Consider the following 16,551-nt stretch of genomic DNA (forward strand, 5'->3'; position numbering starts at 1 on the left):
TCAATTTTTTTTGCACTACTTGAAATTTCAAATACCCACCTTCCAAATTCTGAATCTGCCACAGTCTGGCGGCCTCTCGTCTCACATCGCATGTTTGTACAGTGCGGACGCTGCCAGGCTGCCACCGAATAGTAGTCGCAAAGCGGGGCTGCAGTAGCTAAAGCTAACAAACATATTTTAGTTTGTATATCTCATGGTATTATTAAACTGAGGAACTTTGCATCCAGCACGCACTCATGCTGACTAATAGAGTCTGGAAGCTGTCTAGAGAAAAGAAAGAAAAAAAATTGAGCAAGTTGATATAAGATTGTTTGTGATTCCCCCTCTTCATTCAGTTTATGAAAAGCGTCGGTACTTTTTCCCTGCTCGAAAATGTTACATATTTTTTCAGCTAAAATGGCAGTCTCTTAAGTCTTAAGAGTTAAACTGTGGTTTGGGAGTCGGGATCTGGGGTGGAATCCAACTAGATTTACAGGTAGCAGGGAATGCTAAAGACCCAGGCCAGATATATCATATGTCTAAAAAAAGATATACCATCTGTATCATACAGACTGACAGAACACATCTTCAGTGTTGGCAGTTAGTGGTCTTGTGACAGAAACCTGAGTGTTTCTCTGTCCTCAGGGACAACCGGGCCAATTCAGTGAGAGAATGTCCGGGTCTCTCAGGTTCCCATGTGCAAACACCTTGGGCTCTTTCACCTGTAGAAAATGTGCAGGCAAAGAGGAAGAGAGTAAATTTCTGACAGGAGGGTATAATATGATGGAATTATTGTTACTTCAAGTTCCTAAACTTGGCTAGTTACCATACCAGGGAAAGTGGGGGAATTCGGGGATGAAGTTTTACTCTGGAGAATCCATCCACAGCAAACAAGCACTTGTACCCACTAATGGACTGGTGTTCACTGTTACATGTATCCGAGATAAGAGAGAGAGCATTTAAGCATCATGGTGTGAAATCCATATCAAATATATCAAAAGCACAGAAGTTGCTGGGAGCATTCAAAAACATATTAGGTGTCCAAAATGATTGAATGGTCGATTTTAAACTCACTTCAGTAGATAGGTGAAATTCCTTTCCTGAAATTCTTCAATGGAAATTTCTTCCTCCTTAGAATACCTGGCCACAGAACAAAAGATTGATTGTGCAAAAATAAAATTGTTGTGAGAATTTCAATGTAAATTGATGAAACCTCAGAAATGGTGGTGTCAAAATTTACGAAGGATCAAAAGAGTACATGACAACAAACAGCCTGTTCGGTTCGCTGGTTTGGATGGGCTGGTAACCATATATCATGGCGTGCCATTTACAGTAACCATCTGATACAGTAACCAGATGCTACAGTAAACCATCCGCTGCAGTGCTCCAGCCCATCCAAACCAGCGAACCGAACGGGGCCAAAGACAGATGTGCCATCAAGTCAGCAGTTCTGACTTACAATGCTTAGTATGCATACATTTCCATACAAACCAATGCAATTTAAAATAACGAAAAAACAAATATTATACAACTTAACTATGGGTCCAGCACTAGATCCAACCTCATTATAATTAAGGATGGCAGTATTTGACCTATGGCTATGCTGGGGCAAAAGCATAAACATTAGGTTCAGATGCAGGAAGGAGGAGCCATGTGATTTGAAGTACTGGATAGACCGATAATTTGTTGGTAGAGCAAAAAAGTAACATGTTTGATGGTTAACATGTGCCAAGGAAAGAAATATATAAACTGAAATGAAAAGTCACTGAACAACATAGTTGCATGGCTATCTTGTTGTGTCATTCCACATGAAGAGCTGGTGAGTCTGCCTAGCCTAATGGAGATGAGATGGAAGGGGTAAATGAGATCAATCCACAAATGCTTATTCATCTTAGACAACTCTTAGCTGATGTAGCACAACACATGGCAAGCCACATAGGATTAAGGGATGAAGTCGACCCTAAATGAAAAGTTTGAGGACTGAAACGGTCACTTTAATAATTGAGGGACCAAATGGAGCCTTCGGAGAGAACTCGAGGACAGAATACCTATTCCACCATTTCAGAACATGGTATAATTGCCCATTAGATTCTAGAGACTAGAGTGCAAACCAAACTGGACTATTGCAGAAAGTCTACACTCAATAAAAGTTGGGAAAACTCTATGCTGGACCACATAAGGCAGACGTACCGTGTAGGGATATCTAGTGAGCCTCAGAGGTATATTTTGCCAGATATAGTGGATGTGTAGTTGGCAAAGAAAGGTAAGACCAAGAGTTAGCTAGTCAGGGAGTAGTAAAGAGGCATGCCTGATTCAGTATTCCTATTCGCATGCTACAATAACCACTACTGTGAGAATACTCATAAAGCTATTAGGACTTAATATTTGAGGGAAAAAACTATTAGGACTTAAATTTTAGCCTGACAGTCCAAAATTAATAGTAGCAAAAGATAAGACTAATGGACCAACAGTCAACTAACTTTGTCGTATAGGAGCATACCTCCAAGGATATTCATTTTCACAGAAACGAGAAACCCCACTCATCGCGGTGAAGGCATCAATATGTACCATCTTTTCCTTCGCTGAAGAATCTGGTAACAGAGGAATGCAAAGATCAATGGCTCGTGGTATCTGCCAACAAAGGACACCTATCGTCCACATACCCCATAGTCATAGTAGAGGCCAATAAGAGTATATAGCTGCTCAAATTGTCATTTTGTGCTTGTAAGTTATCCAAACTTAAACCTTTTTAATAAATAGAGGCACCTATGCCTCACTTGTAGTTTGAGTGTTTGACCATAGGACACAAGTTTGTAGTTTCATGTATTCCACTTTAGTCACATAGCCCTCACCTGCTTCATGTAGAGCCTTTAGAGCATAGCCACCAGGATAATTGTTGTAGGATGCCATGAAAGTCACAGCAGAGTATCCTAGACTACAGGAACCATATGTAAGTTATCGATGCTAAATACGTTATACTATTCAAAAAACAGTTATGGATTAAAATCATCAAGGCAGTACCTGACAAGAAAGGCACCAAGCATGAGAATATAAAGTAAATTCCACCTAGCTTTCTTTCGGTTATTATATCTGGAAGTGATGAAGATAAATAAATATTGAATAGTTCATGACACTTGAACATCAAGGATTTTTATAAAGGAAGTAGGTAGATAAGTGATGCTAAAATTCCCAGCTTGAATTTGTCATTTTTTAAAATGGTATGAAACAGATACGATAGTTGCTCACAATCTGCTAGCTGCTAGTGAAGCGGACACATTAAACATGGGAATTGAGCCAATTATGAAACGAAGTTCCTGAAATATAGAAGATGACAATTATTATGTGCAATATTGGCCTAATGAATTTCAGATATAAGAATCAGACTACTATCCAGAGATGAAAAATTACCTTATGTGGAAGTTTTGAATAGAGTACGACAAATAAGAAGACAGGAAGCATGTATGGTGCTATCCTTCTATCAAGAAGGGCACCAACCTGAAAGTGGACTATAAGGCTTCATCAGATCTCCAGTAAAACACCAACCGGTAAATCATTAATGCCTTAACAATACCTCAAATCTCAACTAGCTAGTTCGTCGAAATTTAGAAACAAATAATTGCCTTTATAAATCCAATGCAATGCCAACCAAAGCTTAGAAAACACCATACCTTTAGACACAGTTAAAGGTGATGGACTATGGATAAAAGCCCCCACCCCTCCCACTATAACACCTGGGTTTTATGGTCGGGTTGGCTAGGTGGGGCGCGCTAACATGGTATCAGAGCCGAGGTCCCGGGTTCGAACCCACCCGGCCACGCATTTCCGTTGCGCGATTTCCCCTGCGCCTCTCGTGTGCTGAGACCTGCTGCGGGCTACGCCGGGCACTAGAACCTGCTACGGGCTACGCCGGGCTCGCACGCCGTAGGGGGAATGATGGACTATGGATAAAAACCCCCACCCCTCCCACTATAACACCTGGGTTTTATGGTCGGGTTGGCTAAGTGGGGCGCGCTAACAAAAGGTACATAAATCCTTGAGTAACCCTTATAACATTAATCCCTTACAATTTCAAATTATCTTGAAGTAAAATGGAAATGAAAAATATGGCTTTTATTGTCATAATCCTTTAGGATTTATACTTACTCCCTCTGTCCCAAAAAGAGTGTTTGTTTAGGCTTTAAAATTTGTCCCAAAAAGATTGTTTGTTTGGGATTCAGACCTACCTGTTCTCGTCACCCGAAACGAGGCTGACTCGTTCCCGAGGCTGAGATCCTGCGAGCACCCCTCCCCTACCCTTTTTTCGACCAGTATTGTTTGGCGCTAAGATTTTTTACCGCCACAATTTGGAGCCATGGAATCCTAGAGGTGTGACATTTACTACAGTGCACAGATAACCGAACAGTCATCATTAAATAGGCTGGGGAAGCCATCTGCCAGTCCGGCTGGGAAAGTAAATTGAACATACTTTTAATAGGGGTATGAAGGACATTTTTCATTCTGACTATCCTGTCTGAAATTTTCTAAACAAACACTCTTTCTGGGACGGAGGGAGTATATGCCAACATCAATTTTGGAAAAAAAAAAGTACCTAGGGTCAAGAAAAATGGCATGCAGACATTTCAAAAAACACTATGGTCTAAGATCACTCAAAATTCAAACAACAGATCATATGATAGCTCTAACCAGACAGAATCTGTCTTACCATGCAAAGGGGGTACGCCACAAGCATGGAACGCGGAAGTGCTGAGGTAAAGTACCAAAGAATTGAATGGGTCTTAAGCTTGTTAAGGAGAACATAAGCTCCAGTGGGTTAGTACGGATGTTTCATTTGTAAATGCACATTGAATAAATTGAATGGAACGGTCAGCTGCAGAGAGAAGTAACATAATGTAATAGGATGAAAAATTGTTATAGCATAAAGGATACACCCCATTCTGAACTTCGATTCAGAACTGAATTAAACCAGAGAACTTCAAATTCTGGCCACAGGATTCGACGCCACATTATAGAATCGATTAGCATTGTAAATCCTGAAAAAAAATATTCATAGTGCAGCCAAAATTTTCTCAAAGGTTTTGTGTGGCAATTCCATTACAGAATATACAAAGGTAACACAAAGAAACATACCAATGCATATAAGGGCGGTGCTTATGCAATATTTTACTGCTTCCAGCAGAGAAACAGACCTGCTCTGTAAATAGCATAGTCAAATTCATATGTTAGGGTAACTCAGCCCCAACAGTACAGAATGCATATAGAAACAAGAACAAGGTGTACGGATAATTCTTATAGTAGCCAAGAGTAGACATTACTATACACCATAGCAACCCTACAACTTCAATATGGCTATAAGAAAGACGGAGGTTGGACATAAATTCTGAGGGGGGCTATCTTGGTTAAGCATTGATTAAGATACTTTTTCTGACAAACAAATGGTGGCAGCTTGTGCTTCCTTAAGCAATTTGTAAATTTGAGGGGGGATGTGTTGGGGGGGGGGACCCCTAGAGCAGGTACTACTGGTTCAGGATAGAAACTAAAAACCACTAATATCTTTCCAAAGATGCCTGAATAATTCCTCTTGTATGTTCTGAGGGTCGCTCCTTCAAGTTCATAATCATGAGTATTCATACCATCTAAGTATTCCTCAAAGTTCAGGACTAGATTTATGTTTCTACTATTTAGTGGTGCTCCCAGCCAGGTTCACTTCTAGGCAAAGTAAATACTTTATACCGATTCCTGCACAATTTACTAAACAAAAATAGAACTATATTGAAATACAAGTACAACTGCACAAACAATGCAAGTGATGAAAAGAAAACAGCTTGGACATCTGCGAGGCCAGAGACTCACCAGCAAAAGTGCAAGCCCTATTGGGCCAAGAAGAAGAATCATATCACATCTAAAAACAACTGCAGCAACAATCTGCAAGAAAATGAGAATTGCACATAGTTTGGTTTAATTTAGTTACATAAAAAGCTTTAAATCTTTGTTGACCCTGATACTTGGTGCTGAAACTTGCACTTGTTGCAATCATGCCATGTCCAGAACTTTAGATTGAGTTTGCTTTTGTTGTGTGTACCAACTCAAATTTTGAAAAACAAGAATCCACGTGATAAACTTTGGAAACAAGACAATCTTTAGAAAATGTGAAAACAACACCATTCAAATTCAAAGAGTATATCTAAGGTAAAGCATACCAGGGTCTGTAATGTACGTATGGTGCTTCCCTTAAACCATAAAGAGTATGCCAAGTTGACTGCATAACATACACCATAGAAGAGTCATTTTCTTTTTTTGTGAACTCCTAAAGTTTTCTATTGTTGCCACAAAAACATTACAGAAACAGATTTCAGCTTTGTTTATACAGTGTGCTCTGTGCTTACCTAAAGCTAAAGCAAAGATATTTGGAAGCGGACGACTTGAGTAGAACAACAAGTGAAACTGGATAGCAGTTAGTACCACAAAGAACACTTCAGATTGATGACCAAACTTCTTTTTTACCTGCTTGTTAGAAGTAAGCCAACAGAACCATGATTTCCAATTTTAAAGTATATGAGAAATCCAATATAAACTCTTAAATAAAAAGTTATCGAACCACCTAAACAAAGCTAGGCATGTCGAAATGGTGTCGGATGCTCCAGATAAGCCAACCGCGCATCTACACCACATAATCGACTAACGACCAACTACACCAGTCTATGGTTCATGGTATTTAAAGTCTGCATGCACTATATTCGAATTTACAAGCAAGATTCCTTTACTGATCTTAATTTTTTTCCATCTTTCTATGAGCTGTTTTGCATGCCTGGCATTATTTATATCATATTCATTTTCATTAACCACTATGTTTTCAGAATATGAACAACAACAGAAAGAAGCAAGTAGTAAAGCACTAACAGCATCCAGTGTCAGACATAGTGAGAGATGAAAGGAAAAATACCTGAACTCGGAGAAGTCTCAAACTCATCAAAGTAACACAGCTCAATAGTAATCGAACTACCAAAGAAAACAGAGAAAATTCAGTTTACCAAAACTGCATCTACGAGAAGTTATTAACTTCTCAAGCCTCAAGCCATACATCTAAATAGAATAAACATTCATGGAAGATATGTACCGAGCTTTAATGATCACCTGTAAGAAGACTATAAAACTTTGGAACATGAAGCAAACGCATTACAAAGACTGCCGGCGATGAGAGAATAGAGATAACAAATGCTCCTGAAAATATTTACAGTGCATCACATTAATGTATAATGTCATATAGAGACCACAAGCTATGCAACCTAACAAAACACATATGAATATCTTGTTTTGAGGAAATATTGTTTCATGCTGCATGCATCACGGGTTTCAAGTCAACATGAACTTTACCTATAAATGTTCGAGGAACAACTCCAGGAAATTCTAAATGATCATACTGCACAAAACCATAAAAATACATAGTTGGAAATCAATTAATAAAGACCACAGATATTATCCTAAACCAAATTTGGAGAGTTAATAGCATCAGTATTTACCTTCTCAATGCGATAGGTGTGATAAAGAATATCATGCATGGCCTACAAAATAAATGAATGATGTGATTAGCTCGACCATAGAAAATGCATGACAGTAAAAGTGCACCCTCAAACAATAGATAAGGTAAAAATATTCTGCCAGATGAAGGTGAAAAATGTAGCTAAACTTGATATGAGACTAAAGTCTTCTAAGTTACAGGACGCAGAGCTGTATAAAAGAAACATAAATTGACATTTGATAATGGGAAACACTAGACATTTGCACAGCATATGCAGATGATTGCATACCAAACAATATACAACTCCTTGTACCAACTAAATGTGTATATTCAAAGTCATTTCAAAGAATGTCTGCATTTTCTGTCATGGCAGTGCATTAAGTCAATAAGCTTTTTTTTGACAATTGATCCAAGAAGTCCCATCGCACGTCTGTGGGGTAAATAATCCACTTTGATTGGGCGGTGTGAACTCACACTACCATCCAAAGTTACCCCCCCTCTCTTCCCCCCAGAGGCAAGCAACACATACTACAAATCACAAAAGGTTCTGCCTGAGCTTGAACAAATTAGCAATTATTCATCCTGCAGCATCTGCGGTGCATAATTACGAGTGAACACAACTAATTGCTCAGAACATGAACATCCGTAACTGCGCCGAAATCTGGGACTCCATAGTCCCTACTGGTCGCGGGATGAATGGGCAATAGCCGAGCCCAACAAGTCAGGGTGGGCAGGGGTGAGCCGGCGAAGCAGCTGCACAGGTGCAACGGCGGTTGCGTCGAGTATGAGGCACGCCGGGCAGGGGCGGAGGAGGTGACCGGCCGCCAGAGAATGAGAGGACGTGTAAGCAGCCGATTGAGCACACTATACTAATGCGGCAACGATACTGCGGCCAGATTTCGACGCAGTGGGGCGAGGCAAACAAGGAGGGAGCAGAGGTTGGAACCTGCACGTTGAAGCTCTCCTCCACCTTGGTGTAGGGCGCCATGACGGCGTAGAACGCGGCGATCGATCCGAGCATGAGGTCCCACCCCCATCCTGCGAACCAGCCGCCGCTGCTGGCAGGGGCGGGCTTGGGTCGGGGCATGGGCGGGAGCGGGAGCGGGAGCGGGAGCGGAAGCGGAGTTTCGACTCGACTGAGAAACGGCGAGCGGGGGATCCGGCACGCCGGCAGAGACAGGGGAGAGCGAGCCGGCGGCGTTGTCTCGGCGGCGTTGTCTCGGCGGCGTCGCGTGCGCGTCGGAGTTGGTGGCAGGCCGTGTTGGGCCCGGCCCAACATTAGAAACGGCCCGGCACGTGTAGTGTTGCTTTAAACTCAACTCATTGTTTAAGGCCCAATGGGATCCTTGGCCTCCATTTTCCTTGACCAGCTTTGTAGTACTTCCCGTTCCAAGAAAAAAAGTCATTCCAGATTCAAAATTTGTCCTAAGAAATAAATTATCTTACCGTATTAGAAAGTGCATGTGCCTGCAAAAATTAACTAGTGCCAAATAAATAGGAGCAAACATGGTCATTTTACCGTCTTGTTAATTTATCCTAAAATTGTTGGGATGATTTGTTTTTTTTTCTTGGAACGAAGGGAGTATTAGCTAACGAAGTTCCTACTTCGTAGGAAGAGTTTCATTCCAATTAAATACTAAGTACTTACGAGAAGAAAGATGAGAGTAGTTTTATCATGATAAAATTGATGCGCATCGCTTTTAACATGGTAAAAATATAGTGAAACGTCCGTGTTGGTGTTTTTGCCGTGACGTTAAAAACACCGATAGCTAGTGCGCTAGTTAGGGAATTTGTATTTATCTCCACACGTTTCATTAGCTCCTAGTGGTGAGTGAGAGATGGCACGGCCTGTCGTATGCAGGGGTGGCCGAGTATGCCGACGCATAAAAAATCAAGAACAAGAACTGAGGAAGCCCGATCCTATGTGAGGAAGAGGACCAAGGAACAATAGGCAATGCAGCTATTTCGGCGACCTAATCAAAAGTGGCCTAATTAACCTATCAAGTAGTAAGCCTCGATGCATAAACCCACTCGTCAAGAAAACACTGAGAAGAGAGCGCCCCCTCGTCGGGCGACTCGGGCGGACACCCCCGCCCCCTCGCCGCCGCCCCTTCCCCCACCCCCCTTCGTCGTGCCGCCGCCGGAGATGGCCGCCGGAAGCCTGCGCGGCCGGCGAGGACAGCGGCGGCGGGGCAGCCCTTCCCCTCCCCTTCGCCTAGCAGGCGCGGCCGCTGCAGGTGTTGAAGGAGGCCGCTGTCGGGCAAGCGGTGGCGGCGCCGGCGGCTCCAGCGAGGCCAGATCCAGGACCCCCGCGGTGCCGGATTCGACGCGTGGGTGGCCGCCGGCGAAGGCGCGGCTGGCGACGGCTCGGGCAAGCCAGCGTGGCCGGCGGGAGCGCGTGGAGTCCGGCCGGGGCTGGCCGGGTGTTGGCGCGACTTCAGGCCGCGGATGGGCATGGCGAGGCGAGGCGCACGGCGGCCGCGGCGAGGGCGCGTGGTTCCGGGGCGCAAGGCGCGTGGGGCGCACGGCGGCCGCGGCGAGGGCGCGAGGCGCCTGGGGCCCACGGTGGCCGCGGCGAGGGCGCGCGGTGCCTGGGCGCGAGGTGCATGGGCTCTGCACCGATGCGGGCGCGGCGCCGGCCAAACGGTGGAGGAGCAGGTCGTGGCAGTGCTTGACCCTCGTGGCTCTGCAGCGGCCGTCGCAGGAGGAGGAGGCGCACGCGCCTGGCGAGGTGCCGCAGTGGGGGGCTCCCTGTTTAGCTCGGTTGGGCGTTGGACAGGCACAGTAGAAAGCCATGTCGGCTCTTCCGGCAAGACGACGGCGACGCCCTCGGGCGCCGTTTACCTTCTTGGAGGCGTTGTCACGCTGTCTTCCTACTCCGGCCAGCTGCGGGGGTGCGTCGGGAACGCCGTGGCAGCGTGGCCGGCGGCAGTTTGCTTCAGTAATTGCCAGCGATGCCATGGTGGCTTGGCTGGCAGTAACCAAGCAGGGGTGCCAGTGGCGCGGCTGGAGGCTCCTGGCTGCTTCTTGTGCTGCTGGTCGTTGAGCTTGGCTGGAGGCGATGCCGCGAATGGGCGTTGGTTGTGGTGGCTCGTGTCGATGTCCCAATCCGACCGGCCAAGTTTGAGTGTCCCGGTTGATGTCCCAATCCAACCGGCTATTGTTTAGTTGTAGGTGTTGTAATTGTAGGTGTACTAGTTGTGGTTGTTCGGTTTTTTGGGCCCGATTTATTTATAAACAGGGTCAATTCTCTTTTTATTAATGAATGCCGAACTGTAAGGTTCAGAATCTTTCGAAGAAAAAAAAGTAGTAAGCCTCTCAGGTTCTTGCCCTTCCGATCCGATGCAGTCAGCCGCCAGACATACACGAACATGTGAGCGGAGATTTGTCTGGGAGCTCATGTTCGTTTTCCTCACTTGCAGCAACTGCTGTGGCGGCGCAGTTTCGCAATCATTAGGAGCTGCACGCATGATCAGCAAGGAGCCGCCCGGCCCTTCTTTGTATAATTAGGTCCTGTTTAGTTCAAGCGCAAAAAACTTTTGCGTCAGAATCTTATTAATTTGAAGTACTAAATGAAGTCTATTTACAAAACTTTTTACACAGATGGGTTGTAAATCGCGAGACGAATCTAATGATGCTAATTAATTCATGATTAATCAATAATTAGCGGATCGTTACTGTAACATCACTGTTGCAAATCATGGATTAAGTAGTCTCATTAGATTCGTCTCGCGATTTACAGCCCATATATACAAAAAAAATTATAAATAGACTTTATTTAGTACTGCGTACATGTGTCGAAACATTCGATGTGACGATTTTTTTTATGTTTACGGGGTTTATGGGGTGGGATCTAAACAAGGCTAATGTTTGTACTGCCCAGCAGCAGTGCCAGCAGCAAGCTAGCACGGTGGCCTGGCCTGGCATCGCTTTCTGTGCCGTGCATGCATGCTTGCCATGTCTAACAGCATCAGATGTTCTGACGCAATCATGCATGCATATAACCAAAGTCACACGTAGATTATGGCCCTGTTTAGTTCTTTACAGGTAAACGTAAAGAAGCCGTAAACGCATTAAAGTGAAAAAAAAATCTTGCTAATTTGAAGTACTAAATAAAGTCTATTTACAAAACTTTTTGCATGGATGGATTGTAAATCGCGAGACGATTCTAATGAGTCTACTTAATTCATGATTTGCAACAGTGATGCTACAGTAACCATCCACTAATTATTAATTAATCATGGATTAATTAGCATCATTAGATTCGTCTCGCGATTTACAACCCATCTATGCAAAAAGTTTTGCAAATAGACTTCATTTAGTACTTTAAATGACCAAGATTCCTTTGCAAAATTATTTTGCAAAATGACCTAAACAGGCCCTATATTTGGATCGATGGACCTTGCAGCTACTACTGCTGATTGCTTTCTACAAAATGTGCATCCGATCCACAAAGCAACATCTTGGTGCATCATCATCCACATATATCTCACACACAGCTAGCATTGCTGCGTCGTCGATCTCTAGAGCGAGGTGAAGGCGCAGCTGCCGGTGTGGTCGCCGACTCGCCGGCGTCGTCGTCGCTGCAGGGGGAGTGGGTGTGGCGGCCCTCGTAGGTGGTGATCACCATGCGGCAGTCCTCCGAAAGCCGCTCCACTCGCTTCTTCACGCGGCAGTTGCTGTGGGTGCACCGGTAGTAGCTCCTGAACGCATGCAAATGACATTATCAAGGCGGATCAGCGAACTGCTGGAACCATAAATTATGGGTGTTTATTAAATTTTTTATTAAAATTATGGATGTTTATAATTTTTTTATTAAAAGCGAGCATTGTCAAACTGTACTATCTACTATCAGCTTTATGTGTTCAAAAAGTGCCACTTCAATCCCGACATTCGAGCATATGCTGCTGGTATGGAAATGGCTGGGATTTATCTTGTTCACCCGTTACATTGATCAAATAATTCTTGTACAGATATCACTGTGAAAATAATACTCCATAGCTAGTACCACAACAAATATTTTCACCATGCCCCCGGCATAATGTAAAAAAGTGGTCGGTTTTTTATACTGTACCCCCATATGTTTGGGTCTTCGTCAATTATGCATGCATGGCAAAAAAAATTAAGTTTAATTCTTTCTGCATGCATGACAAATTATCAAAACTGAATCAAATCTACGTGGCAGAGAGCTCCTATGCATATAATGGACTATGTGAAGTTGCACTGAATCTGATTGGCCAGTTTTAATTATATGTGCGTTGAATTTAGAGAGTATTCTAGCATATATATTATTCAAAAGCATTCCAAACACAGACAAAAACATGAACAGGCCGGCATAGATTCAAGCTCTATATATACTACATGCCCTCTATCTAAAGAAAGCACTTGCGAATGAGATATGTAGCTTGAACGAAATTTCAAAGATACCAACAATCATATGGACAGGTCGGTTTGCCTTTCCTACGGCGCATTGAGTGTCTGAAGAATAAACATCCTTCTGTGAAAATGTGTGCACCATTTGGCATTTGTCCCAGCGCATCCATACGCACTGCTTCATGTGCATGCGTGTCCTATTGTTGCAGATCATGAATGATGATAGGTTTTACTAGTGCATGCCGTGGATGATGCATGATCAGAACTTAGACCTAGTAACAGAGGAAAAGGGTCTCTTGCTTTACAAATTCCTGAAACTGGTATTCTAGAGAATATGTAACAGAGGAAAATTTGTCCTTTCACTATGTAGTATTGCATCGCCTGACTCTTCTTTTCTTTTGGAAATAGGTTGTGTGGTGTGACTCTCACAGCAACAAATTTTCTGATTTATCCTTACTATAAGTCATGGTTAGGCGAAATGAAAGCAAAAGACTTATCTAACATCAACATATATAGGATATACTATCACTGATGACGCATCAAGCATGCCCAATGTCATAGAAAAAGACGATTCAGTCTTGGCATAAAGTTATTTAATTATTATAGACAGATGGCATATCTGGAATATTCATCCTGTTAATATGTTGCATGTGTATATCAATTTTTTTTCATGCAAGCACACATTTATAGAAGTATATATCATGAAACTAACACACCTAAAACTGCATCAGATTGGATGTTCCTCTTCAGTCTTCAGGCAGTATTCCTTATGATGTCATAATTTTATTAGCCTCTGTCTCTCACACTGAGAAGCTAGTGGACAATGTATCATATCACTGCCTATGACAGGAATGCCATCAATCTTAACTTTCCTACTATCAACAAAGCAAGGCAGAAAAAATACACAATTACTCCCAAATAATCTGAGGTCTATGATTTACTCTCTATTTGAGGTTACTGACTTTTATTGTTCTCTAAAAGGCAAATCTGACATTATTTTCATACAGACTTATAAAAGTTATTTACATATGGGCCAAGCTAGAAAATTTGTAAATATGTTGAGATCAAAATGTCAAATTTAGAAAATTGATTGAGACCTTCTAAACTATCAAATGAATCTCAAGCTAGCCTTTGGTTTATTTTTTTTTCCAACTTTCACTGTCATTCAAAAAAACGTCAAAATATCACTGCTATATAGCAGAGAGAGGACTAAACTAGCAGATGAGCTAGTAGTCCACCGAGCAATGCTCAATGCTGACTCCACCGCCTTCGACAAGTTTTTACATTAGTCCACTAGCAGAGAGAGGACTAAACTAGCAGATGAGACATGCTACTATGCTAGTACCAATCAGCTTATCACCCCTTCAAATTTTGGCAAGTTAGCATATGATTTCTGACTTCCAAAAGCAAGATCATGCATCAGGCGGAAGAGCACCTGCGCACACTACTCCTGAAGTGGGTTATTATTTGTGGGTAAAAACGAGAAAATTAGGGATACTATTTATAGGAATTTTGTGGAAAACGTATCAGTTTTTTGCATAGCGGCCGGCGGCGGGTAAACATTCACGCTCCAATTGTAATTTTGTAGACAGAGCATTAGGGTTAGTATTCATTTTTTGCCTTTGCGTGTTACTGTGTGCTCTTATGAACCAACTAATTAACGAATTGAATTACTATAGAGTACCTTGGATGGAGGCTGTTCTTGACAACCTTCTGGCCGTACTTCCGCCACTTGTAGCCGTCGTCCAGCACATCCACGTCGCTCCTGGTCTGGAAGCAGAACCTCGGCTCCCTCATCTTCCTCCTCACCTTCATCCGCGCTTTCTCCCCGGCCGCCGCCGCCGAGCCCTTCCACCTGTTCACCCCGTCAACACACATGTGCCGATGTGATCCCAATCAGTTCAACGCGAAATCCCCGACCCCACACCAATAAGCCCTAACAATCGGTGAACCACGCCACAGTACTACTCCCCCATATGTTCAAGAATCAAGCTAAGCGGCGAGTTACGATGCGCCGCGCCCTGCGTACCATGAACTCGAGCCGTGGAACGTGGCGGCAGCGGCGGTACTAGCGATCTCGCCGGCGGCTTTCGCCGCTGAGGTGCCCGCCTGCCAAAACCAATTTTACAGAGGATCAAGGAACAATCCAGATATGCGCCTATGCCATTAAATCAACCAGGCGCGCGCGCGTTGCGTTGCGTTGCGTCATTTAATTTACCTCGCCGGCGTCCAGCACGACGAAACCGGTGGGCTTCTCGCCGGCGCCAGCGCTAGAGTTGCAGAAGGGGATCCCGGGAAGAAGCAGAGGGTACAGGCCGCCTTGGTGGTACGAAGAGAGCATCACGCCATGGTTCCCGCCCTGCTCCTGGAACAACGGCATCTGCAGAAGCTTGGGCTGGTTCGGCAGCGGAGCAAGAGGAGGAGAAGGGGCACATGGGCTGAAGAGGCTAGGAAGGCAGGTCTCAAACTGGCTGCTCCCCTCCATACACGCATATAACACAAGATCTATCGACCATGCAGGTGAGGGTGTCGTGGTGATGATCAATGGCTCGAATGATCGATGGTGAGATGCCGAGGAAGATTTCTGTCTTTTAGGTTAAAAAAAAGGAGTGGTGGACAAGCTTGGTAGCCCAGATGGGAGGTCTGGACAAGACATGCCCTTTAAAGAGCCTTTTGCTCAAATGGTGGTGTGATGGCAGTACCTGTTCCTGTAGCGGTGTTGTACGCGCTAGGCTAGTATAATAGTGCTAAGTGCTTGCATTCACATTCATCATCTAAGAGGATCTCCCAGTCCTCCAGTCCCAATCCAACTACCATATTAAAAGAGTACATAAGAAACTAATGCTCCAGTAATCTCCCAAAACATATCTCTTTTCCTAATAATTATTAGAATATCACAACAATTTACCTCACCTCTCCCTAAATAAAGGGGGAGTTGTGACTCTCCCAATAAAATAGTTGGATTGACAGAAAGTTATTGTGAGACTACAAAAGCAATTCTCTCAATAATCCTAAAACTACTAATGAGACATCTTCCAATACCAGTTATTCGGAAAGGATTATTGGGGGACTGCTGGAGATGCTCTAACACTTTTGTGTTTTAAGTTATGGTTTCTTTACTCATAATGTATATTTGGTATGGCTACGACTTCTCTTGAAACGGCTCTGGCTGTTGCTCCTCGGGTGAAGCAGCTTCTTTGGTGGGAAGAAGCCGTTTTGAAAAATATCTGGTGAAACAACTTCTTCTATTTTTCATGAATGGATTGAAGAGGTAGGTGAAGGTGAAGTGATGAGAAACCACAATTTTTAGCTTTAGTCGCGCAAAACCGTTTTGTGTCTTCTTCATGGCTTCAGTGGTCAAGCTGTTTTGAAGATGGCCCTATGCATCGGCAGGGCTTGACCAAAAGCCGGTGGTGAAGCCATAACAAACATGCTCTATGTATACTTTGGCTGTGTTTGGATGACTTCATGAAAAAAATTTCACAAAAAGACGAATGCATGCATGGAGTACTAAACGAAGTTTATTTGCGAAATCTTTTCACGGATGACTAACTTTTCGAGATGAATCTAATAAGCCAAGTTCCACCATGATTGGCTACAGTGATGCTACAATAACCGCGCATAATCATCCTCTAATCATACGGTCAAAGGCTTCATTAGTTACAGTAACTGCTACAATACTA

The 16,551-nt window shown here is 43.5% G+C and overlaps 1 protein-coding gene and 1 pseudogene across 1 annotated transcript; both read right to left on the reverse strand.

The window, feature by feature from the left end:
• Positions 1-314: 314 nt before the first annotated feature.
• LOC120682558 (dol-P-Man:Man(7)GlcNAc(2)-PP-Dol alpha-1,6-mannosyltransferase-like) lies at positions 315-8,704 on the reverse strand. The gene is made up of 19 exons (XM_039964516.1): positions 8,442-8,704; positions 7,497-7,538; positions 7,351-7,396; positions 7,111-7,197; positions 6,920-6,975; positions 6,363-6,480; positions 6,177-6,235; positions 5,830-5,901; positions 5,107-5,170; positions 4,906-5,009; positions 4,682-4,753; positions 3,388-3,474; positions 3,226-3,293; positions 3,001-3,069; positions 2,832-2,914; positions 2,480-2,570; positions 1,054-1,119; positions 811-904; positions 315-701 (listed from the first exon to the last, which is right to left on the reverse strand). Exons 1-19 carry the CDS (start codon positions 8,580-8,582, stop codon positions 621-623), a joined length of 1,500 nt encoding a protein of 499 aa, XP_039820450.1. The 5' UTR covers positions 8,583-8,704; the 3' UTR covers positions 315-620.
• Positions 8,705-11,783: 3,079 nt separating this feature from the next.
• LOC120683575 lies at positions 11,784-15,521 on the reverse strand (annotated as a pseudogene).
• Positions 15,522-16,551: the final 1,030 nt, after the last annotated feature.

This window comes from Panicum virgatum, chromosome 7N (assembly GCF_016808335.1).
Source record: "Panicum virgatum strain AP13 chromosome 7N, P.virgatum_v5, whole genome shotgun sequence".
Taxonomy (NCBI): domain Eukaryota; kingdom Viridiplantae; phylum Streptophyta; class Magnoliopsida; order Poales; family Poaceae; genus Panicum; species Panicum virgatum.

Bases quoted from the DNA above. Each gene is read 5' to 3' on its own strand.
- LOC120682558 (XM_039964516.1), bottom strand. From the start codon at position 8,582: ATGCCCCGACCCAAGCCCGCCCCTGCCAGCAGCGGCGGCTGGTTCGCA. The intron at 6,976-7,110 runs GTGATCATTAAA...TTTCTTTGGTAG, and splicing joins GTTTTATAGTCTTCTTACAG to TTCGATTACTATTGAGCTGT. The intron at 905-1,053 runs GTGAGTTTAAAA...TACATGTAACAG, and splicing joins AATTTCACCTATCTACTGAA to TGAACACCAGTCCATTAGTG.